At 42.4% G+C, this 24,823-nt stretch overlaps 1 protein-coding gene across 2 annotated transcripts; it reads left to right on the top strand.

Annotated features, from left to right (window-relative positions):
- The first annotated feature begins 5,822 nt into the window (after positions 1 to 5,822).
- LOC113017989 (E3 ubiquitin-protein ligase TRIM21-like) lies at positions 5,823 to 13,209 on the top strand. Of its 2 annotated transcripts, XM_026161067.1 has the most exons (3): positions 5,823 to 6,093; positions 6,178 to 6,372; positions 11,281 to 13,209. In XM_026161067.1, the coding sequence occupies exon 3, from the start codon at positions 11,290 to 11,292 to the stop codon at positions 12,937 to 12,939; it is 1,650 nt and encodes a 549-aa protein (XP_026016852.1). In that variant the 5' UTR covers positions 5,823 to 6,093; positions 6,178 to 6,372; positions 11,281 to 11,289; the 3' UTR covers positions 12,940 to 13,209. The 2 variants fall into 2 exon arrangements, with proteins under 2 accessions (XP_026016852.1, XP_026016851.1); XM_026161066.1 differs by having other exon boundaries at positions 5,823 to 6,372.
- Positions 13,210 to 24,823: the final 11,614 nt, after the last annotated feature.

Below are 24,823 nucleotides of genomic sequence, written 5' to 3'. Positions count from 1 at the left end.
TTCCCTTTATGTGTCTCCTTTCATCTTGCCTCCTTGTCTCCTCCCTCCTTCCACCATGCCTTCCCCACTCTCACATTCTTACTTCTCCAGTCTCATTGTTCCTTCCTCCTCTATGTATGTCTCCTTCATCGCTTCTTTACTCTTTTTACCCTTCTCTTCTTTCACTTTATCTCCTGCCTCCTCCTATGTTGCCTCTATCTTCTTGTCTCAAAGTTTCCTTCATCCTTCACTCCTCCTTCGTTGCCTACTCTCTCCTTGTCTCATTTATTTCACTATTCTTTATTTTCTTCTTTTCAGTTTCCTCCTTGTCTCTCATTGGTTCCTGTCTCCTCCTCCCTTGACTGTGAGGATTCGTGAAGGTGAAACATGTTCAACACAAACTGATTCTCCACACACATCTATGGGCTCAAATTGTGGTCATAAATATTTTGTACTTGTAAATCTGACCGACTAGTTGTGAACTGAGTTTTGTAACCTTGTAAACCAAAATATCTAAAACATTTGTGTTTGTGCATCTATAGATGCAAATTGGTGTGTGTGCAAAAAAGATTTGGGTTTTTTTGTTTGTTTGTTTTTAAAGAAAGAAAAGAAAACTAATAATAACAATAATTATTATTGTTACCAGCCTAATAATAATTAGGCTGAAGAACCAACAATTTTAGCCCATAAGAACCATAAGAATGAACTACCTCCAGGACCTGAAGCTCAGTAAAGCACCCCTCCAACAGCCAAACCCATCTGTTCTCTCATTGGATTGTTAAATTTGTGATTGACATGACGTTAACCAATCAGCTGAAAGGAAGAAAAATTCGGTCAAAATTCGTACTTTGAGGTTTTGTGATCCCCTTACAGTCTGAGCACACCCTTCACTCCACAATATTTAAATATGGGGACCACTACCCGAGTCTGAGAGTCAAGGGCCCCAGATATGCAACGTTGCAAAGGCCTGTCAACCAAGTGAGCCCTACAACATCGAGAGCCTTCAGGAACTCAAAGTGAATCCCATCCACACTACAGGCTCTGCCACCAACCAGGTGTTTAATTGCCTCATTGATTCCAGACTCACTTCCCTTACAGAAGATCATCTGTGGGATTAGGACAGCTTGAAAAAGTCTTCATACCCCTTGAACATTTACACATTTTTTCACCTTAAAACCACAAACTTAAATGTTTTCATTTATGTTTTTAGTAATAGGCACAGGCTAGCCTGTTTGGCACCCTGGGCGAACACTCCATTAAAAAAAGATGATCTGATGTCTTCTCTGCTTAATAAGGTAATTAAAGACACACTGACACATTTTTCTGTATGTTTTTACATAATTCCACCATTTCTGGTTATAGATGCAGAAACTTCATGAAATGAAAAATCTTCCTGATCACAACCTCAGTCTTTTTCTAAATGACTTCTGCATACTATTGTGAATAAAAAATGAAATCTGAGATTTGCGAAACAGTTCTTTCTGTTGTTATTTACATTTTACGAAGGCCCCCAGATCTTGTGTAACTGGGTTTGTAAAGGCAGTTGTTCAAGCTCAGCAGCCTTGCAGTGACAGTCGGTCACGGGACTTTCATAGCGATCTGAAACTGCAGCTTCCCAGTGAGAAGCTTACAGGTAAAGTCACAGGGGTCATAATTTAATAAAAAGATTTACTCAATCTAGCCTTCCTTAGTTATTGTCTGTATCCTGTAAATGTTCTTTTATGTAGTTTTAATTATTTTATTTTATTGTTAAATAATCTCCTAGTCGAGTTGTGTTTGTATTTTCTTTACATATTTTCACTGCACTGCAGCTAATTAGTGCGCTCCACCTGTTGGTGTATTTATTGGCTTTTAATGTTTCCCTCCTATAAATGATCGTATTACTGTAAAACACTTTGGGGTACTGCTGGTTTTAAATGTGCTGTATAAATAAAGTTGTATTCTCTTTGTTATTTCCTGTTCTCAGAAGGAGCATTGAGCTGTTCATAGACTGCATAAACTGCAGTATTAGCAAACTGCACATATAATTTATGTCCACTCAGGACTGTATGCTTGTCTTTCCACGTTCATATGTATATTTATATTTAGTCCCATGTCTCTGTGTTCATCTGTTTATCTTAATAGTTTTGTTATCATATCTCTGTTTCTACACTCATTTTATGTTGTTTCTTGTATATTTGCTGCTATGATAACTCAGTTTCCCTCTGAGATCAATAAAGTTTCTCTGATTCTGATGAAGACGAGTGTATTAGAAACAGCTCGTCCTTGTGGAGAAGCAGCAGCGTGACGAGCTGATGATGTTAACAGGGAAGTGGTGAAGCTGAAGGTATCACTCTGCTGTCGGTCTCCAACATGACAACATGCGGACTTCATCTGTCGCTCTGCTCCTCGGTGAGTCAAACCCTCCCTTCTTCAATTCTTTATCACAGCTCCAACACACACTAAAGGTCAAAGGTAAAGAGCCTATTTTCAGCAGCTGGAAGCTCTCGCTGATAGTTTCTCTCACATGAAATCTGTTCAGATCTGTTGGTTTTGTTTTCCTTAGTGAGAAGAAGTGATCACTACTTCTTTTGTTTATCTAAGGCTGGTTGTATCTGATATTTGTTTGTGTGTTTGGACACAAATCAAGTATTTCCTGTAAGCACCTCATATTTAACTCGAGTGTATGAAGATACAGCAAATGACAGAAAACGGTTTCAATTCCATAAACTCTTTAAAATTTAGAAGTTTAACTCTACGTTTCTCTGTCCTGTAATCTGGACTGACTCACAGAGCTGAAGCTTCATGTCGTGTCTGTAAGAGAGGAAAGTGACCTGTTTTCATCAAACATTAACCTTTACTCAGGAAACCACGGCTCCTAGCTGCATGTACCACATGTTCTCCTTATCTGCCTGTTATAATCATCACTTCCTCTGTTCAGACCAGATTGACTGAGTCTAACTAAATGACTGAAGATAGTTGGTTTTTCAGAATTAACGTCGGATTTTCCTAATTTTCTGTACGCTTTGTTAATTTTCTGAAGGCGATTTAGACGAGCGGGACTCAAACGACTGTAATGTTTACTAAACAGATTTTTCAGGTCGCTCACTCAGCAGCTGATATTGCCAAAGTCGCCTAACTTTAATCCAGTGATCTCGGTGGTTTGATGGTTCATTAACTCTGATTGCTTTTTAAATGTCTCTGTTTTACTTAGCCAGTAAGAGCTGATTGGGCCTAACCTACCTTTGCCAGCACTCGCTATGGGAACCTGCTAATGTTGGGTTTAATGTTGTGATTAGTAGAATCTGTAGTTTTTTACTTACTGAACAATTACTTAGAAACCTGCAGACGTATCGATATAAAAGAATTAGGGCCTGCAAAACAAGCAGGTCAACCCCAGCAGTTTTAACCGGTCCTGATATAAAACTGCTAGGACAGGTTACTCTCTCCTGGGAAGTTGGCTGCAGCCATGTGGATTTCTGAATGGAAGAGATCCATGTACATGCCAATTTTTTAATCATCCAATGCATTAAAAAACAATAGTCATAAATAAAGTGTTTTGGCTTGTGATTCCTAAATAAACACACTAACACTAGCTACACATTTTTAAAGGATGCAAATCCAAGTCTCCTATTCAGTGACTCTGGTCTCCAGAGCTGAAAATAGGTTTGAGGTTCTTTTGAGAATTCTGAAGTTGGTTTAGTCTAAAATGCCTGAGTTGAGAGCAGGTTCGTGTAATTTCAGAATTTCTACCTAAAAAGAAATTAAAAGGAAAAATAGTCCATTTGAATTCAGCTCGAGCATTTTACACCAAATCTGCTTGATCAGGTTTGAATGATGTTTCCAGAACCACACAGGAACAGATTACAATTCCCTGCCCTCTGACCTTCAGTGACCTCTGACCTGTTGCAGGTGTGTGTGTGCTGCTGCTGTCTGATGAAGTCTGATGAAGGTCTCTACTGGTGTTCTACTGATGAGTTTGGATCATCTCCTCAGAGCTTTCTGAGGGTCAGAGGTCAGAACACTGACATCACTTCCTGTTTAAAGCCAATCTGCTAAGCTGATGATAAACTGACTTAACCAGCTTCCTCAACTCTCCTGCAGGTTCTGTGACACCAATCTCTGTTGCAACAACAGAAAGAGCAACAACAACAACCACCATCACCACTCATATCTCCCATCCTCCTCCTCCATTGAAACACCTGCGGCTTTTAGTCACGTGCGGTAATGTATGTACAAAACAGGATTTTCCCCTGATTTTAGCTTGTGCGGCTAATATTCAGGTGCGCTTTGTAGTCCAGGAAATACGGTAATTTTCTTGAATTCTTACACATTTTTACATGATATTAGTAGGTGGCTCCTTTACTAAACAGCTCCAACTGTTTGATTTGTTTGAATTTTACAGGACAGCTTTTCCCGTGTTACTCATTCATTATGGAGCTACTGTAGTTAACATGTAATGCTTCTCTAAAACCCTGTGACACAATCTTCTTTAACATTAGTGCGCATTAACCCCACATCTTCCCTGTTTTATTGCTGATGTTGGCCTGACAGTAGTGGGGTAACAATGTCTCCTCTGTTTAGGAGAGGGCAGCAGGGTCACATCCTCCCTGACATCACCTGTATTTGCACTACAGTCATTCCCTTCACTGACCTTTGCTCTCCTTCTCTTTTCCATCAGGTTGTGTAAAACTGAAACAGGCATTAAATGTTTACTACAAATGATGCTTTACACAGAAATGCATTGTTAGCTGTTTTTACACACCAGCCTGTGTGAACCTTTAGTCTGAGCATGGGGTCAAAGGTCAGGACAGAAATGCAGCACTGTAACACATATACATATGTAGAACATCAGACATTTGACTGATTTGTGTTGTGACAGCTAGTTTTTTCTTTATACAAATAAATCATCATCACACACAGAAGAAATGTGCAGACCGTACATTTATTAGCTAATATCAGTGGATACAAGAAAAATGGTCCAAAGACAAACACTAGCAGCCTTAGCGTTTCTGTTCTGAATCTCTAATCTCTCACAGATATTCATCAAACCCTGTCCTCTATCAGCTTTCAACATAAGAAAAGTATTAGGCCTCATTGAAAAACAGTCTGTTTGCAGATGAAGTCCTGTAAAAACTATACTTAAAAACATTTCATACACAAATCTGTCATTTATCTAGATTTTCTTGACTGAGTTTACAATTTACTAGAACTGCCAAAAAACACGAATAGAAACAAATGATGAAGGATCCACTTCAAGGAAAGTGGAAAAGCCTCTGTTAGCTGCTGTTTGCAGCTAGCAGAGGCTAACAGAGGCTAATACCAACGCTAACCAACAGTTTAGCATATCGTCGACAGCTCACCTCAGCATGGCTGTCCTCGGTCAGCAGTGAGCTTTATTAACTTGCACAAAGTTTTACACCCTGTTTGAGAGTAAATAAAAGTGGACATTTCTCAGCTCCAGCATTGACAGCTGAGGTAAACGGTGGACCGACAGCTTATCCACAAAATGGGAAAAACTCCAGTCCAGAATCCGGTCCAGTCCTCGTGGCAGTAAAAACTGTAATCATGTATACATGCTTTTGTCACACGTGACCATTTCGTACAATATAATTGAAGTTTTGGATTTAAAAATTTAGCAGACGTGAACGAGCAACATTCCTGATGAGGCTGGTCAACGCTGTTCAACTAGAAGCCTACGTGGATGATATCCCAGCCTACACATCCCCCTGAACTGAATTGCCTCAGTGAAATACTTGCTCACTTACACCAAACTTCATTAAATGTGAATTTGTTACTTTGCTGGTTCGCAGTTGCAGCTTAAGTGCATCCAATATTAGATTTCCCAGCTTTTCAAACACACCATGAGCTGTGCCATTTTCTGGGCACATGGTTCAGTTAGCTTTGTATAAACACGTGTTAGAAATGTTCTTCAATCAGCTCTTTTTACTCTCATTTCACAGCCAGTACTTTTTACTTTTACTTGAGTAAAGAAGTTGAATTAGTACTTGGAGTATTTTTAACAGTAGTACTTCTACTTCAGTACACACTGTGTGTACTTTTACCACCTGTGTCTGAGACCTCCTTCAGGGTCCACCTGAAGCTCTCAGTCTGCTGTGGAAAAAGGAAATCCAGGTGAGTTTCTCCTGATCACCTGAGGCCGTCATTACTGTGTGAACCCACACACCACTCCTCACTCCTCCCACCCGCTGCACACAGTCACTGAGTACAGACCGGCTGATTCCTGTAAAGGGAGAGGCAGGAAGAGGCGGAGCAACACCTGAAAAACAAGAAGCCCAACGTCATTTTGCAGAAGTGACAGTGTGAGAGAGCAGCAGCAGAGCTGCAGTCGAGTCCTGTTTGTCTCTAAAAGAAGATTCACTGGAGTCCATCAGGTTCCTCTCAGCAACAGTGGTGAGTGCAGCTGATCACACTTCCTGCTTCTACACAAATCTTCACTCTGTTCACTTCATCAGGGTCTAGAGCGCCACCTCATTTCTCCATGGTGCCACTTAGGCTACGTCCACACTCGCCCGGATAGATTTGAAAACAGCGCTCCGCGTCCACACTGGTGTTTTCAGTCGTTTTCACAGAGTTGTGCGTCCACATTAAGACGGCTGAAAACTCTTACGTTCCAGTCCTGCGCATGCGTGAAACGCAAGACGATTCGACCGGTCTCATTTCTGTCTGCCACTTATTCACTTTCTAGCTGTTTGAAACGTCGCGGCAAAAGGTGGAGGAAAAGCACCGAGTTTTAAAATGGACTAACAATGAGGTGGAGTTGTTGCTGCGAGTAACACAAAAGTACAAAGTTGCAAAACCGAGAGAGAAATAAAGAATTTGAAGAAAAGCTCTGTGGAGCATGTGCAGACTGATATTCATCTTTAATAGGACTGTCAAAACTGCTGCTGTATAATGCTCTCCACTATCTTTGTTTAATTGGTCACATGCCTGCATCACATGACTAACATGCATCATCGTTTTAGAAAGTCTCTGTTTTCACTGTTCACTGTGACACAAACGCACCGTCTCCAAATTATTTACTTTCCGCCTGTTTGAATCGTCGCAGCAGAGGTGAGCAGCCTGATAGGAGTGGATGTAGCTGTGGGTAATGAGAAAAGATGAAAAGAACGATTGATAACTTTTTCGTTAAGGCCGGTGCTCTGACACGGAGCCATCAACCTCTCAGTGTCTAACACTGGTCTGCAGACGGCATCAGATAATGAGCCACATTAGATGGACTCTGAGCCCACTGACAGTAAAAGGGTGAAGTGTAGACATTTGGAAGAGAGCGGCCTGACCAGTTTCTCTGACTATGATACTGTAAAGCTGACAACATGATGCATTTACTGTGGTGAGTGTGCAAAGACCATGGCAGGTGTTGTGCCAAGGTAGGGATCCCCAACAGGATCTGTTTCCCTGCGTCAGGAACATCGGCTGGGCAGGGAAAGCGGACCCAACGCACTCCGCCTCCATCACGACCAACTAGACGTGGAAGGAGTGATGTTTTAGTGACAACATGAAAGATGAGTGTGACCGTTCAGTTTGTGGGTTACAACAGAAAATTATACATTTATTGTTCTCGTGTGTTATCGGACGGGATCGTTTTAACAAACCGAGGACATTTTCCTGATAATTATCTGTATCCTCCTGTAACTTTACTGTTTAAAGAGCTAAAACCTCCAACATTTCAGGATCAATAAGTCCTTATAAGACGTGTTTGTGAGCTAAAAATCAAGAATGTGGGATACTGTTTGTCTGTGTCAGCCAAACAACTTCACATCTTTGTAACGACTGTTAAAAAGATGTTCATCCTGTTGATCCTGTTCATCTGGACGCTGCACTGTACAGCAGACACGACGTTGTTCAGTTTGTGTTTCAGATGAACCAGTTTGTGTCTGAGTGTGTTGCTGGGTCTCCACCAGTTACTCTGACAACTGAAGGTTCAAGATTTTTATTTTGACATTTGCACACAGGACCAACAGTCCATGCACAGTGGAATACTTGTGCAGAGCTTTCCAAGTCAAATCACACTTTAACAATATAAAGACAGAAAAAGCAGGAGGATAGAAATGAAGTCCGAAGTAGGGTAGTCGTACTCTTTTCTTTTTTTTTTTTTCTTAAATTTTTTTTAATTTTTGCATTTAAATTAAACATAACATGCTTATACAAAATCAACCAAGAACAATTACTGTTTTTAACATTTGTGAACTTATGAGCATGAAAGGAGAAAGGAGAAGAAAAAAAAGAAGAAAGGAAAAAAGAAGAAAAAGAAAAGGAAGAAAAAAAAACTATTTCAACAATTATACATCCTAATCAAACAGGTTTTATTCCTGGTAGATGGTCATTTAATAATGTCCGTTTATTATTAAATACAATTAATTTAGGTTATGGAAAAGAGGTTAAAACAGCAGTACTTTCTCTGGACGCTCAAAAAGCATTTGATCAGATTGAATGGTCTTATATATTTGAGACTCTAAAACAATTTGGTTTTGGGGAGTACTTTAGGGATTGGATTAAAATGATTTATCTGTGTCCGGTGTCCTGTATTCTCACTAATGCAGATAAATCCTCTCCCTTTCAATTACAACGCGGGGTGAGACAGGGGGATCCCCTCTCACCGCTTCTTTTTGATATAGCCCTGGAGCCCCTAGCCATTAACATAAGAAACCACCCAGGTATACAGGGAGTTAAATTTGGGAATGTGGAAAGTCTTGTTAACATTTATGCAGATGACTTACTGATCTGCCTTTCCAAACCAGAAATCTCATTCCCTAATCTTTTAAATTGTATTAAACACTTTGGGAAATTATCAGGATATATGATCAATTGGGATAAATCTGAATTTATGCCAATAACAGATAATCTATGCCCAAAGTTCCTCAGCTCACTCCCATTCAAATTAGTAACTACGTCTTTTACCTATCTTGGTCTTAAGATCTCTAAAAATCCCAAACTCCTTTATAAATTGAATTTCCTGGAAATGCTGGATAAGTTCAAAGATGATATTAGAAAATGGAAGCTGCTTCCTCTGTCTCTGATCGGTCGAATAAATCCAGTTAGAATGGTGTCTTTGCCACGATTTTTATATCTTTTTCAAAACCTTCCTATTCACTTGCCACTTAAATTTTTTAAGCAGCTTGATTCATTGATTCACTCATTCATTTGGGCAGGAAAACCCCCTCGGATATCCATGGCTCATCTTCAAAAAAACACTTCCTGCGGGGGGTTAGGTCTCCCTGTGTTTAGACATTATTATTGGGCAGCAAATTCAAGAGCTCTATTGCACTGGCAGTGGGGCTCGCCTATTGATTATTGTCATGACAAGCTTCCGATCTGGCTCCAGGTAGAGGCAGCAACAGTATCTGAAGCCTCATTACCGGTCTTATTGTTTTCTAACACGGGTTCTTTTAACAATTCGCTCAGTCGTAATTTTGTTGTTAAACACTCCTTAAAGATATTAAGTCAAATTAGGAAATCTCTCAAACAACCTGATTTTTCAGTAGGAATGCCAATAATACATAACTACTTGTTTAAACCAGGTAAAATGGATAGGGTGTTTTTAGAATGGGGGGAAAAGGGATTGAAATACATTGAGGACTTATATACAGATGACAAATTTATGTCCTTCCTTCAACTTCAAGAAAAGTTTCAATTACCTCAATCACATTTTTTTCGTTATCTTCAAATAAGGAATTTTGTTCAACAAAACTTTTCAGACTTTCCACTGAAGCCACGAAGTTATACTTACTTTGATATAATTCGGAAAGCAGATTTTAAACATTTGATATCTCAGTTTGTTAAGTGCTTTACAATCCCAGTTGATTCCGACCGAATTAAGAAAACATGGGCTGAAGACCTCGGGGTCCCTCTGTCTGAAGACCAATGGTCAAATTGTTTGTCCAATATTCAGAAAGGCTCAATAAATGCCAGATATAAACTAATCCAGTTTAAAGTCATTCATAGACTACACTTTTCTAAACTTAAACTTAACCGGATCTATAATTCTGTATCCCCCTTATGTGACAGATGTAAAGTCGGTGAAGGTTCCCTTGCACATTTATTTTGGCATTGCCCTGTTTTGAATGCTTTTTGGAGCCAGATTTTTTATGTGGTTTTCAAACCAATTTAGGAAAAAGTACCACGTGATGGTACATTGGCTATACTTGGATCATTTGCATCAGTCGAATCTTTTTCCTTTTCACAAAAACAGATAATTACAATGGGTATGCTGGCTGCAAAGAAACTTATTCTTTTACAGTGGCGGTCTTCTTCGGCCCCGTGTTTTAACAGGTGGCTTAATGAGATGGTGTCTGTGGCCAGGGTGGAGCAGATAAGATTTGATAGAGAGGGGAAACTGGCGAGTTTTTGTATGATTTGGCAACCATTTCTAGAATTCTTAAAAAAATAACTGATCATAATTCATGCCTCACACTCCGCGTGAATTATTTTATTTGTACTATTTTCTATATACAAAGAAAAAGAAGAAAATGTACAGAGAGTGTGTAGTTCTCTACCTCTTATCGCACTCACAGTATTGCACATTTGTTCCACAGATCTGTTTCACAAGTCTGTTGTGAGTGTATTGCCCGATGGTCAGTGAACCGCTGATACATTCAAAGTGAGGTTAAGTAGTGCTGTGTTATTTTAAGTGTTCAGTGTGTTTTTGTTTGCTGTCAGTCTGACAGTTGTGGGGAAGAAGCTGTTGAAGAATCGTGTTCTGTGTGTGATGCTGCTGTCCGCTCTGTTGTGTCTGAGATTGCATGTGCAGCTTTGTATGTGCAGGTCCATGGATGCAAGTGTTGTTCCCATAATCCTCTCTGCAGACTTTCTGACTCTGCAGAGCCTTCCTCTCTGTCTGTGTAGTGTTTCCATACCAGACAGTGATGCCTGCGGTGAGGATGCTGTCTATCAGTCCTCTGCAGGCCTGGGTGAGAGGGTGGTGGTTCATGCCAGCTTTCCTGAGCAGCCGAATGAAATAAAGCCTTTGCTGGGCTTTTTTCACAGTGCTGTAGTGTTGAGAGTCCAGCTCAGGTCTGATGTAACCTGCAGTCCCAGGAATCTGTGGCTGTTTGCCCTCTCCACCTCCGTCCCTTTGACAATAAGAGGCTGCAGGGGAGGGAGTTCTTCCAAAAGTGCAGTATTCATTCCTTGGTCTGTGTTGAGGATGAGGTGAAGAAGCTTCTGTGATGAGTAGAAACTTAAAGAAGTCCAGACGCTTTTCTCTCCAAGCTCCTCAGACTACTGACGCTTGTTTCTCTCTTTGTAAAATGAAATTTAAAGTGAATTTTGAATCAAATGTTTCTTTTCTTTCTCCCTCAGAGTGCAGACATGTCTGCTGCCAGCAATCTGCGATCTGAAGATCAGTTTCTGTGCTCCATCTGTCTGGATGTGTTCACTGATCCAGTCACTACATCATGTGGACACAACTTCTGCAAAACCTGCATCAGTCAGCACTGGGACATGAGTCAGAGCTGTCAGTGTCCCATGTGTAAAGAGACTTTCTACACTCGACCTCAGCTGAAGATCAACACCTTCATCTCTGAGATGGTTGCTCAGTTCAGACGTGAAGCTCAGCAGAAAGCCAGCAGCAGCAGCTCAGAGCAACAAGCTGCCAAACCAGGAGAAGTTCCCTGTGACGTCTGCACTGGAACCAGACTGAAGGCCATGAAGTCCTGCCTGGTGTGTCAGACCTCCTACTGCCAGACTCACCTGGAGCCTCATCTGACACTGAAAGGCCTGAAAAGACATCAGCTGGTTGATGCTGTGGAGAACCTGGAAGGCAGGATGTGCACGAAGCACGATAAACTCCTGGAGCTGTTCTGTAAGACCGACCAGACATGTGTCTGCACGCTCTGCCCTGTTTTAGACCACAAGAACCACGAGTTTGTTCCTCTGAGAGAAGAATATGAAGGAAAGAAGGCAGAGCTGGAGAAGACAGAGGCTGAGATTCAGCAGATGATCCAGAAGAGACAACTGAAGATTCAGGAGATCACAGAGTCGGTGAAGATGAGTAAAGATGCTGCAGACAGACAGAAAGCAGAAGGTGTTCAGGTCCTCACGGCTCTGATGGAGTCTGTTGAGAGACGCCTGAAGGAGCTCATGAAGGAGATCGAAGACAAACAGGAAGCTACAGAGAAACAGGCTGAAGGTCTCATCAAAGATCTGGAACAGGAAATCTCTGAGCTGATGGAGAGAAGCTCTGAGGTGGAGCAGCTCTCACGCTCCGAAGACCACCTCCACCTCCTCCAAAGCTTCTCCTCCCTGAAAGCTGCTTCACCCAGCAAGGACTGGACAGAGGTCAGAGTTCATCCACCATCATATGAGGGGACTGTGGGGAGAGCTGTGGCTCAGCTGGAGGAGACAGTCTGGAAACCCATGAAGAAGAAGCTGTTTGAGGCTGAGCTGCAGAGGGTGCAGCAGCATGAGGTGGATGTGACTCTGGATCCTGATACAGCTCATCCTAAACTCATCCTGTCTGATGATGGAAAACAAGTGTACTGTGGTGATGTGAGGAAGAATCTTCCAGACAACCCAGAGAGATTTTCTTACTGTGGTATGGTTTTAGGAGAGCAGAGTTTCTCTTCAGGCAGATTTTACTTTGAGGTTCAGGTTAAAGGAAAGACTGCGTGGACTTTAGGAGTGGCCACAGAGTCGATCAACAGGAAGGGAAACATCACAGTGAGACCTCAGGATGGTTTCTGGACTGTGAGGCTGAGAAATAGAAATGAGTACAGTGCTTGTGCTTCCTCTCCAGTCCCCCTCTGTCTCCATCCTGGTCCTGAGAAGGTGGGGGTGTTTGTGGATTATGAGGAGGGTCTGGTCTCCTTTTATGATGTAGGTGCTGCAGCTCTGATCTACTCCTTTACTGGCTGCTCCTTCACTCACAAACTCCACCCATTCTTCGGTCCCTGTTTCAATGATGGAGGTAAAAACTCTGCACCTCTGATCATCTGTCCTGTCAATCAAACTGATCAATGACTGATTTTATTGGATGAATGATTGATTTTTCTTGAAGGGAACAAATGAACATATTGAGTGTAAATCCTCTACAGTCTCCATGTTTCTATAGAATCTGATCATCAGGACTCTGATTCACACTTTGATTCTCATGGAGTTTGATTTGAACAGAAGAAAAGTTGAATCAGGAAATGTTCCCACTGATGGAGACTCGAGCTGAAGAGCAAATATCAGAGAACAAATGTCCAAAAGCTTCATTTCCAATAAAGTTTGTTCAATGCTTTGAGTGAATCCAGACTCATGTGTGGCTGTTATACGGAGCATCAGAGTCCAGCTGAGTTATGTTGGATACAAACTGCTTATTTTGGCTCTGTGAGGAGTTTTGTTCACTGAAAACTGATGAGACGGATAATATTCAAAGAACTCTGTAGAGATTCATGCATCCATGTTCTCCACCTGCAGGTGTGGAGGAGAAAGGTGGAGCACAGACTGCTGCATCCTTCCAGTCACATCATTTTGATGATTATATTTGCATGTTGTGATGATTTGGGTTAAAGACAAACAGAGTTGAACGGCTGCAGTCACAGCATGAAGACGATGCTGAAGCTGAGCTGTCAGTGAACATGTTTCACTGTGATTTGATTTGAAGAATAGAAAGTGTGTGTGGCTGCTGACAGCTGCAGTCTCTGCTAGTCTGCATAACACACACACAACTTTCCCCCTGAGGCAACGATGCAGCAACAACACAACAGCTGCAGACACACACACACACTGTTAAAGAACACTTTACTGTTTAAGGCAGAATTCCTCAGTAACAATGATTTGAGTCTACTGTGTCTACTGTGGTTTCCATCATACAATCTACTGAAACATGTTTTTCTTTCTGCCGTACAAACTATTTGATCTCAACATCTTTGCTTTTTTCCTCCAATCGTTTATTCTGATTATTTTATTTAGTTTAACTAAGAAAAGCTTAAAATTTAACTCTTAACCTGATTTAAACGTTTAATTTCTCATTAACTCAGACTTTTAATTTATTTCCTTGTTTAATGTATTATTTCTTTATCCTTGTTTAAGTTTTGCCGATCCTTTCTGTGTAACCTGTTTAATCTGACCTTTGACCCTTTAATTTTAATTTAACAGTACTCTTGTTTTGACCTTTGACCTCTTTATTCCTTATAACCAAATAAACCCTTTTATCTGATATTTTCACCTTATTGATTGATTATATATATCTATTATATTTTCTCACCTTACCTTATTTTGACCTTTGACCTATGTCCTTGTTAGCCTTGATCTTCCTTCATCAAACGTGAAATTTCTTTCACCTTTGAACTTAAAGCTTAAATCAAACCTTTGTTAAAAAGCTTCTTACCAACTTGTAATTCCAACTCTCTGCATTAAACACGTATCTTATCATATAAACACTGGATCACTGAGAGAACTTTAGGCAGAACCAAATGAAGCAGCTGACCTCGTCAAACTCACAGCGACAGTAACTGACAGTGAATTATTTTAATCTTCTTCATTGTATTTGTTAGAAACATTTATTTTCCTTTAATTGGACTTTGGTTAAGTTCAATCCGATGTATTAACCGACCTTTGAGGTGAAGTGCAGCTGCGAAGAACGCTACGGCAGGCAATGAGGTGCGTTTAATGTCGCTCTGTTAATTTGAGCGTCCATAAATTGAATGTCTTATTTTTTCTTACTTTATTATTGCTAATTTATTGGAGAATTTGGCCATTTAATTAAGATAGATTTTATGTTGTTGGTGGTAAAGATCTGGATGGATGTTTTACTTTATTCTGTGTTTCTATTTTTCAGTTTTACTTTTCAAGACTTGGTGAATTGCCTTTTTCTACTTTTTGTTTAGTTTTGTTAAAATTAGCAGCAGTGAGAAGTGTTGTTGTCGGTCTTGAATATATTTGATGTAGCCCATACTGTTAAGGTAAGTGTCATGTTTTTAGTTGTTAGTCTGATGAAGAATCTTTTATTTTTCTCCAAAAGTTGATTGTGTTTATCTGGACATAGTGTTTTTCAGGTCCAGCTGAATGCAGGTTTCCCCAGTCTTGTACGTTGTAACAGCCACTATGGTGCGGTGTCCCTTTAAGACACCCAAGTCGAGGGTTGATGGTGTCATCAGTTTGTGCCGCTGCTCTCTCTCTCTGGGATTATGAGGACACGTGCCTGCACGCTTCTGCTTAACGAGGGACGGATTTACGTTTTCTTCTTGTTTTGTTTGCAACGCTTGGGTTGTATGAACGCTGGGCGTTATGTTGTTGAGCCGCAGCCGTTCAGCCGGGCTTTTATATGGTTGTTGAAGAAGGCGTATTAAAGAACCACCGTGGATTACCGATACCAGCGTGGGTGTGTGTTCTTCCGACTAGCCTGCTAGGTGTTTTGCCGCCTCCTCTCAACCACGCAACACAACCCAACGTTACAACGCGTCAGGAGCATCAGCACAGCTGAAATGCATTTTTTCTAAGCACCGCGTCTCTGTGGCTTTTAAACCCCAAAACACGCGCTAACAAAAATGGGTCCACCCCAAGGATGGGGTCCCCCGGTGTAGTTTCCACTGTGACAGACTGTGGGCTTCCTCAGAGTGAGGCTGAGAGCGGCAGGCCCAGGTGGAGTCTGACCCGTGGCCCTTCAGATAAAGCTGAAAAAGGCCAATATATGATATTAAATATAAAATATAATTAAAAAACAACATCAGAATGAACAACGAGCTGCTGTTAAGAACTCCCGACGTCCTTCCAAGGCCCGATTGGTTTCTGTTTCCATGACAACAACAACCGTATGTGGAAAAGACCAAAAACTGAAGCGGTGAAAAAATTTTGTTGCAGATTAACTATTAACTTTATGTTATTCATTGTCAGCTCATGCCATCATTAAAGCATGTTAGAACACACATGTAGGATTTCACAAATCATCGCTCCTACATTTAATCGTACCCATAGTAACTGTGTGTACGTGTTCGCTTTGAAAACATCACATTCTTTATGTTGGTTGGTTTAGACGAGTGATCTCCAGGGTGAATGAGGGCAGAGGCCCGTTTCATGGAGACTGTTTAAGTGTAAACCTGGATTAAAAGCCACATTTGAACACCTTCATCAGAGGCTGTGACCATGTTGAAGGACTGATGCTGACGTGCTCTGACACTCATTAGCATAGAAAACAAAGTGGTGAAAGCACAGAGCCCTGAGGAGCTCCACTGGACGGTCTGTTCACAGAACATTTAATTATTTCACTTTTATTTACATGCAAAACAGCCTCAGAGAGAACAGCTGTTTCAGAGCTGCCAGCTTTATTGGAAAGATGAACTGAAATCCTAAAATAGTCCAATTTATGACAAACTGACACGGTGAAATGTTGCAGGATTCAAATGTGTCGATGGATGAACTCTTTCAGTATAAGATGCTTGAAAACGCTAGCTCTGATCACGACCATCATCTTTCTCTGGTTGAGAAAACATGTTTAAAATTGCAAGCGGATAGCGAGGTGCTTCGCCTAGATCTGGAGGGTTGGTCCAGACAGCAGAATATTAAAATTGTTGGTCTGCCCGAAAAAATTGAGAATGGACGCATGGTGGAATTTTTGTCTAAGTTTCTCCCGAAACTTTTAGGCACGGACAAGTTTGACAAGCCTTTGGACATTGACCGAGCACACCGCTTGGGCGGTCATACCCCCGGGGAAAGAGATCATCCCCGGGTAACTACACTCAACAAAAATATAAATATAACACCTTTGTTACTGCTCCCATTCCCCATGGGATGGACGTAGAGACCTAAAATTCATTCCAGATACACAATATAACCATCCCTCCCAAACAGTGGTCACAAATCGGTCCAAATGTGTGGTAGTGGGCACATCTGCTATATTGAGATAATCCATCCCACCTCACAGGTGTGCCACATCAGGATGCTGATCTGACATCATGAGTAGTGCACAGGTGTACCTCAGACTGCCCACAACAAAAGGCTACCCTGGAATGTGCAGTTTTTGGCCTTTACAGCTTTATTTGAAAGGGTACTGTAATAGAATCACAGCAGACTCGACAATGTTTCCATTCTTTTCAGCATACTCTTTATTACCACACAGGTGCTGTACAAACACTGTTGGGTTGGCTGCAGCTTTCCAGCTAAGGCGCACATATCACTACAACCAACAACAACCCAGGCACAGTCCAGACTTTTTATGCGGACGAGGTGTGATTGCAGATGCCGTGCAGGTGCCTCCATCATCTCCCCTGCAGCAGCACCGCCTATCACACCCCGCCACAGATACACTAATGAGTTATTGGAAAGCAGAGGAAGAGGAGGCCGGGGGGGCATGTGGCAAAGGGCCGCAGGTCAGATTCGAATCCAGGCCGACCGTTCTTAGCTATGCGCCATGTAGTCTGCTCATCCAACTCAGCTACAGGGGCACCCCGAGTGCAGGATAAGATTTAATCAAATTACACATTTTTATGTTAAAGCTTACATGGTTTGTATTTTAAAGCAGTTTTTTTGACTTTTACAAATTTTGTAAAGAATTTTTTTATTCCGTGTAATCCTCTATCAGGGACCTGATCAAGAAAGTTGGTGTTCGAAATCTGAAGGCTGAATTGCCTTGGACGCCGGACACAGAGACAGCGTTCATTTTGCTAAAACAGGATTTGTCAAGAGCCACAGATCTGGCCACACCTAACTATGATGAGGCATTTTATCTTGATGTTTCAGAAACAAAGGGAGTTGTGAATGGTGTGTTGTTTCAGAAAAAAGGGGGAGGTAGGGATGTACTTATGTATGTTAGCATAAGATTAAATTCAACAGAAGCAAGGCATCCCACATGCACACAACACGCAGCAGGAGTAGCAAAGATAATTCAGAAAACAGCACACATAGTGAGGGAACACCCACTGAAAGTGCTTACCACACACAGTGTAGTGGCCTATGTGAACTCACAGGCATTCACAATGACTCCACTGACGCAACAAAGGTTGAGCAAAATTTTAGAGGCGCCAAATTTGATATTCACACATGAAGGAATAAATATGGCAGACCTAATGGGGTCAGGAGAACCACATGACTGTATTAAGAAAGCCCAAGTTGAAGGAAAAATCAGGGAAGACCTGAAGGCAGAGCCCATATATGGAGCTGAGGATTGGTTCACAGATGGATGCTGCCACAGAGATGAAGAAGGATTGAAAGCGGGCTATGCAGTAGTCTGTAGAGTAGGAACTGAGTTTCAGGTGAAAGAAGCAGGAAAAATTGAGGGACAACAGTCGGCCCAGAGAGCTGAAGTGATAGCCCTAACTCGAGCCCTGAGGTTGGCTAAAAACATGAGAGTGAACATCTACACTGACTCAGCATATGCGTTTGGAGCAGCTCATGTGGAACTGGCTCAGTGGAAGAGAGCCGGGTTCAGAACGGCCACTAATGCACCCATCTGTCACAAAAAGGAAATGGAGGAACTGGAAAAGGCCCTGGAGGACCCAGACGAGGTAAGTATTATAAAATGCAAAGGCCACTCACAAGCAGACAGTATGGTGGCAAGAGGAAATCAGAAAGCTGATGAAGCCGCAAAGGAAGCAGCGGGCTACAAAGGACAGAGACAACTGGTGCAGGTAACCCCAGAAGAGGAGGTTAGCACTAACAGCATGGAAGAAGTTAGACAGGCTCAGGAGGAGACATCCCCAGAGGAAAAGGGGGTGTGGGAAAACAAAGGAGCCTGGCAAGATGGCGGTTTGTGGAGGGGGCCAGATGGGCGTCCCGCTTTAACGGCCAAAATGGCGGAACAGAAGGTGAATGAGGCTCACGGGCTTGGTCACGTGGGAGTGAAACAGATGGAGAGAAATTTGTGCCGATGGTGGCATCCTGATTTGAGAAGGATGATACTGGAAAAGGCCAGAACGTGCCTAATTTGTGGGGCACACAACCCAAAGCCAGCAGTAAAACCTGAAGCTGGTAAGTTTCTCATGCCAGAAAGGCCAGGAGAAGAGGTCGTGATTGATTATACCGACATGATTGATACAGGCCCAGGTGGGGTGAGGTATTTGTTGGTGTGTGTGGATGTTCTGACTGGATGGCCCGAAGCATGGGCGACCAAACGTGAAGACGCGAAAAGTGTGATTAAGTGCTTAATCAATCATTACATTCCAAGGCATGGGTTTCCCAAGAGAATTAGATCAGACAATGGTACTCACTTCAAGAACAAAGATTTGCAAGAGGTAGAGAGGATGTTGGGAGTGCAACATAAGTTCGGGACGGTCTATCATCCTCAATCTCAAGGAAAGGTAGAGAGGATGAACCTAAATTTGAAAAACAAGCTGGCTAAAATCTGTGCGCAGACAGGGCTAAATTGGGTCGCAGCCCTGCCCATTGCTTTGATGACCATAAGATGTTCTGTTAACCAATCCACAGGTTTCACCCCTTATGAGCTGCTGACTGGGAGACAGTTTCCAGCACCCTGGACAGTGGTCCCGGTGGAGCAGCCCAGGACAAGCAACAGGTCTCATGCAGAATATTTTAATGAGTTGAAGGCGCTTGTGTCCAGCTTTACAAAACAGGTCACTTGTGAGAGACCCACGGGGAACGGAGAGGTCCCGGACGCAAAGGCAGTGTGGCTGAAGGTCATTAAGCGAAAGTGGAAGGAGCCCCGCTGGACTGGTCCGTATGAGGTGACCGCCCGGACGGCTACAGCAGTCCAGCTGAAAGGGAAAGGCGACACCTGGTACCACTGGTCGCAGTGTGCACCCGCACACGAGAGTTTGGTGGAGGAAAATTCGTCTTCAAAGAACGCAGGTGTCAAGAAACAGAGGCAGAATAAACCTCTTCACCTGTGCAACGGGCCGACCAGTAGTCCACCTGGAAGGCCGAAGAAAGAAGAGCAGCCTAGGAGGAGATCGCCGCGCCTACAGAAAGGAGTGGTAACAAATTGAGAGTTTGAAAAGGGGTGGTTCAAATAAAAAGAGTAAAAAGGGAAAGAGGAAAACAGAAACAAAGTTTAAAATTTATGCTAAGTACAAATATACATACAACATACATACAACACAATGCCATCCCGCGAACCGGAGATTCGTGAGGAGAAAGGACTGATTAAAATGTTGCTTGTGATTGTTAGTTTGATGACTGTGATGATATTGATAATGGCCCTATGTTTGCTTGTTTATATTTTGCAGGGAGGCCCCCGTGAACTGTCTGAACACTGGGGCCAGTTGAATCCAGCACCAAAAGAGAAACCGTTTATTGAAACAGGGCTAAAAAGGAGATCAAAACGCGAGGTTTCGGGAAAAAGGGATGAGTGCCTGAGTACATATGGTGGTTTAGAGTTGAACTATGTTAATGGGTCCACAACTTCATTCACCTTTGACTTATGCGATGTTTTAAAGTGTGAAGGAGCAGATAGTAGTTGGAGAGGATATAATGTGTGGGTTTGTTGGGATTATGCAGTAAGTACACATGGTGAAAGAGGGAGTAGGCCCTTTGCAAACTGGTGTCGGAACTGGAATCAGGTAAAGGGTTACACTGGGGAAAATGGGGAAACGTCAGGACAAGGGTCAGAGAACGTGTTAAAACTCCAAAGAGATTATAGTCCATCTAAGAATCCTTTGACTATGTCACTGGGCAACTGGCGGCGTAGAAACTCTTTGTATTTAGTCTTGGGTGTGGAGACTGTGGGAACTGACCCGAAGGGGTTAATTAAAATTAACTTTCTTGAAAAGGCCAATCCCGTAAATCCCGTAGAGCCAGTTAGAGAAGAAAAGGAAATACACATGATTAACAACCAAATAAACGCTGTTGTAAATTCTACAGGAAAAAGGGGAAATGGGCCGTCATATGTGGTACCAGAGGAACAGGAACTAAAGGATAGACGAGTCCTGGCGGTGGACTACACTAGACTGAAGCCTCAGGATTTAATTGAGCGCGCCACTGGGTTCAGTGACAGTAATCTCTGGCTGGACTGGATGGCTCTAAATGCTAGGGAACAAGAGGTATCCAATTGTGTTGCTTGTGCCTCTGCTAGACCACGGCTGTTCACAGAGCCCGCTCCACTCCATCCGGAGGACAAGTGGGGTTATGATTGCATGTTGCGAATGACTAGAGGAGCGGTGAGTACTGGAGACTGTACTGTGTTATCTAGTTTGTTTCCTCCAGTTGATAAGCGGACAAAGCCAGGACCATTTTTGCCGAAAAAAGATAATTATACGTGCTTTAAGTTCTCCACAGATAAAGTAAAATATAACGTGGGAGAAATCGACCCAAGTTGGTGCGCTGTTACCCAGACGGGAAGAACCACAAACAATGTAAGTGATCCCAACACTTTGATTGGGACTTGGGCTAGAAGTGGACTTTACTATTATTGTGGGCATAAGACTCTTTTGGCTCGTGTTCCTCTGGGAAGTGTGGGGACGTGCGCGATGGTGAGGCTAGGAGCACCTCTTATGCTAATTGGAAATCAGGTAAAAAACATTCCACAGCATAACACACGCACATTGGCAGCTAGGCGGAAGAGACATATCCTGTCCAAAAGGGGGATTGAGGGAACACACGCTTATGACCCTAGGCTGAACTCGCCAACCTGGATTGACTCAATAGGGGTCCCCAGAGGAGTTCCGAATGAATATAAACTCGTAGACCAAATAGCTGCGGGTTTTGAGAATCTTCCAATAATTTCTGCTCTTTTTCCAGTGACCCCGAACAAAAATGTAGACAGAATCAATTATGTTCACTATAATTTGCTGAGGCTCTCTAACCTTACCAGAGACGGGATGGAAGGGTTAGCGGAGCAAATGGGTCCGACCTCATTAATGGGAGTCCAAAATAGAATGGCCCTTGATATGTTATTGGCGGAAAAAGGGGGGGTTTGTGCGATGTTCGGTGATCAGTGTTGTACTTTTATCCCGAATAACACTGCTCCAGATGGCTCGGTGACGCGAGCCTTGGAGGGGCTAAAGAGTCTCTCTAGGACCATGCATGACCACTCGGGAATTGACAACCCGCTGGAGAGCTGGATGACCTCAGTGTTCGGAAAGTGGAAGGGGCTTGTTCTGTCAATTATGTTGTCTCTATCTGTATTGGTGGGTATTTTGGTGACCTGTGGTTGTTGTCTCATTCCTTGTGCCCGAAGGTTGGTAGAGAAGGTGATTGTAAAGGCAGTGGACCCTGGGGCGGTGGCCCCTATGTCCATGATGCCGATGATGGATCTGGAAGTAGTCGAGTGGACGGAGGAGTGAACAACAACCTATGTATCGACCTCTGGTGTGCCAGAGGTCGAAAGGGGGATTGTGGGGATGAACAAAAAGTATTTTATCAGCATAATATAATCTGCAGTATGATCATTGCTTTAACAATGTAACAGATAGCTTTAAGATGGCCTTAAGATGTTTATGATGATGTTAACTTTGTATTTCAGGTGCAGTTATAACTATTTTATACATATTGCATATCTGTGCTTATTTGAGTTGATGTTCAGGTTCTTTAAAGGTCTTAAGCCTCACTGACGTGACTGTTCAGGTGATACATGCTGAGGGAAAACTAGAACATAGAAGGAATTGCAGTACATGCTTACACAACAGTTCATTTTAATATCTTTTATATGTTCATATTCTTGTATTAAGCTTTAAGTAGGGGTTCTTGATTAAAACATTTATTTAGTAGAGGACACATACATAGTTTCAGTTGTTGCATATCAGAGTGGCTTCTGTCTCTCTGTCTGGTTAGAGGTTAGGAGCTAGTCGCGAGGTGAAACAGGGTGCAATTGTGGTTAGCACACAGACACACACTTAGTTAGAGAATCATTTATAGGTGAAAGTTTAATCATGTTTTGCTGGGGTTGCAACAAGAGTTTGTCGCAGAACTGCTGCTGAGGTGTCAGGATGACAAGCGAGCATCCGGCAGTGACAGGAAGCACCTGTTGAAGATAGGAGACAATTGTTCTTTAAAACGGTGTCAAAAGTCGTTGTGGTTTTGATTTGATCTATGTATAAAATGTATCTGTGACGTTGAAGGGGCGTCATTAAATTTAAGCCCTGACGGTATAAATATCTGTTTAATGCTTTGAGTAAGTTGAAGATCAATTGCTGTTTCCAGTGATCTTCCCACGTGTGAATTAAAATCTTCGTTTGACTTCACCCGGCAGGACCAGTGTGGTTATTTTTCGATCACCTCTTGTACCCTTTCTCAATTCTTGAATCTTAACAATTTTAAAGCAGTTTTTTTGACTTTTACAAATTTTGTAAAGAATTTTTTTATTCCGTGTAATCCTCTATTACATTTAGGTTGTTGCGGCTCATCGGTACAGTACAAATCTTTAATGAACAATTATTAAAACATGACATGGTGGCCGAATGTTATTGAATTGGCTCTTTTCTCATCCTGATCTTTAAGATAAACATCACTGTCCACACTGACTCAAATTAAGATTTTTTGCTCAACTGGATTCAAATGTAGGGTCATCTCTTTTTTTCTGTTACCATGGTGAATTGTGATGTCAGCGCTCAAATTATAATGGTCTTCTTTTTCTACTGACATGCATGTGTAACTCAGGTGAACATACTCCAACCTGATTGCTCTCCCCCCGCTTCAGGACACCTACACCAGGAGATGCCGGACTAGAGCAGCGCAGATACTGAAGGACCCGTCCCATCCTGGCAACAAACTGTTCCAACTTCTGCAATCTGGTAGAAGGTTCCGCATCTTCCGGGCAAGGACAGAGAGACTCAAGAGGAGCTTCTATCCCCAAGCCATCCGTGCCCTAAACACACACACCCGCCCTCTCACATCATCTATAATTGACTGAGACAGGACTCTTCCAGACACTAAACCAAGGCACAATGTACACTTCAAATTCCTTTAATTTTAAATATGTTTATATTGTCTATCCTGTAAAATAGTCAGATGTCTATTCATATTAATGTACAGAATTCACCTGCTTGCTGCTACTACTGCACATTCACCCAGTGTATATACTATATATATATATTTATAATGTTCTTCCTCTACACCCCCCCCCCCCCCCCCCCAATTTTTGCACATGTCGAGGAGCGTGTCAGGCTACATTTCACTGTGTGTTATACTTGTATAACTATGCATGTGACAAATAAAGAACCTTGAACCTTGAACCTTGATTGACAAAAATTTGATCAGCCTTTCTGAAGCTGCAAACTCAGTGTCAGTCTCAGAGTTGAGCACGAAGGGATGAGTACAAATGTACTCATCGTGTTTTGTTTTAACGACTGGCAGCAGCCTCAGAAGAGACTTCTCTGATGCAGAGTATTTCTTCAGGTCAAGCACATCCAGATCTTTTTCTGATGACAGAGCTGACCACTGAGCAGGAGGTCCAGGTGTCCATTTGGACTCTGTAAGGCCTTGTCCACAGCACTCTGGTGGAAGTTTTTCTCTGTAGATTCTTTTGTTTCAGACTTCTAGGAGGTTGTTTGTTGTTCTAGTAGATTGACTCCGGAGTTGATGAAGGTCAGGTGGACATGAAGAGCAGCCAGAAACTCCTGAACACTCAGATGGATGAAGCAGAACATCTTGTCCTGGTACAGTCCTCTCTCCTCTTTAAAGATCTGTGTGAACACTCCTGAGTACACTGAGGCCGCTCTGATATCGATGCCACACTCTGTCAGGTCTGATTCATAGAAGATCAGGTTTCCTTTCTGCAGCTGTTCAAAAGCCAGTTTTCCCAGAGACTCCATCATCTTCCTGCTCTCTGGACTCCAGTGTGGATCTGTCTCAGCTCCTCCGTCATACTTGACCTTCTTCACTTTGGCCTGAACCACCAGGAAGTGGATGTACATCTCAGTCAGGGTCTTGGGCAGCTGCCCTCCCTCTCTGGTTTCCAGCACATCCTCCAGAACTGTAGCAGTGATCCAGCAGAAGACTGGGATGTGGCACATGATGTGGAGGCTTCGTGATG

This window comes from Astatotilapia calliptera, unplaced genomic scaffold (assembly GCF_900246225.1).
Source record: "Astatotilapia calliptera unplaced genomic scaffold, fAstCal1.2 U_scaffold_3, whole genome shotgun sequence".
Lineage (NCBI taxonomy): Eukaryota > Metazoa > Chordata > Actinopteri > Cichliformes > Cichlidae > Astatotilapia > Astatotilapia calliptera.
The sequence above is the reverse complement of the archived record's forward strand: the minus strand, read 5'-3'. Positions and strand labels throughout refer to the sequence as shown.

Excerpts from the sequence above, each read along its gene's own strand:
- LOC113017989 (XM_026161067.1), top strand. The coding sequence starts at position 11,290 with ATGTCTGCTGCCAGCAATCTGCGATCTGAAGATCAGTTTCTGTGCTCC.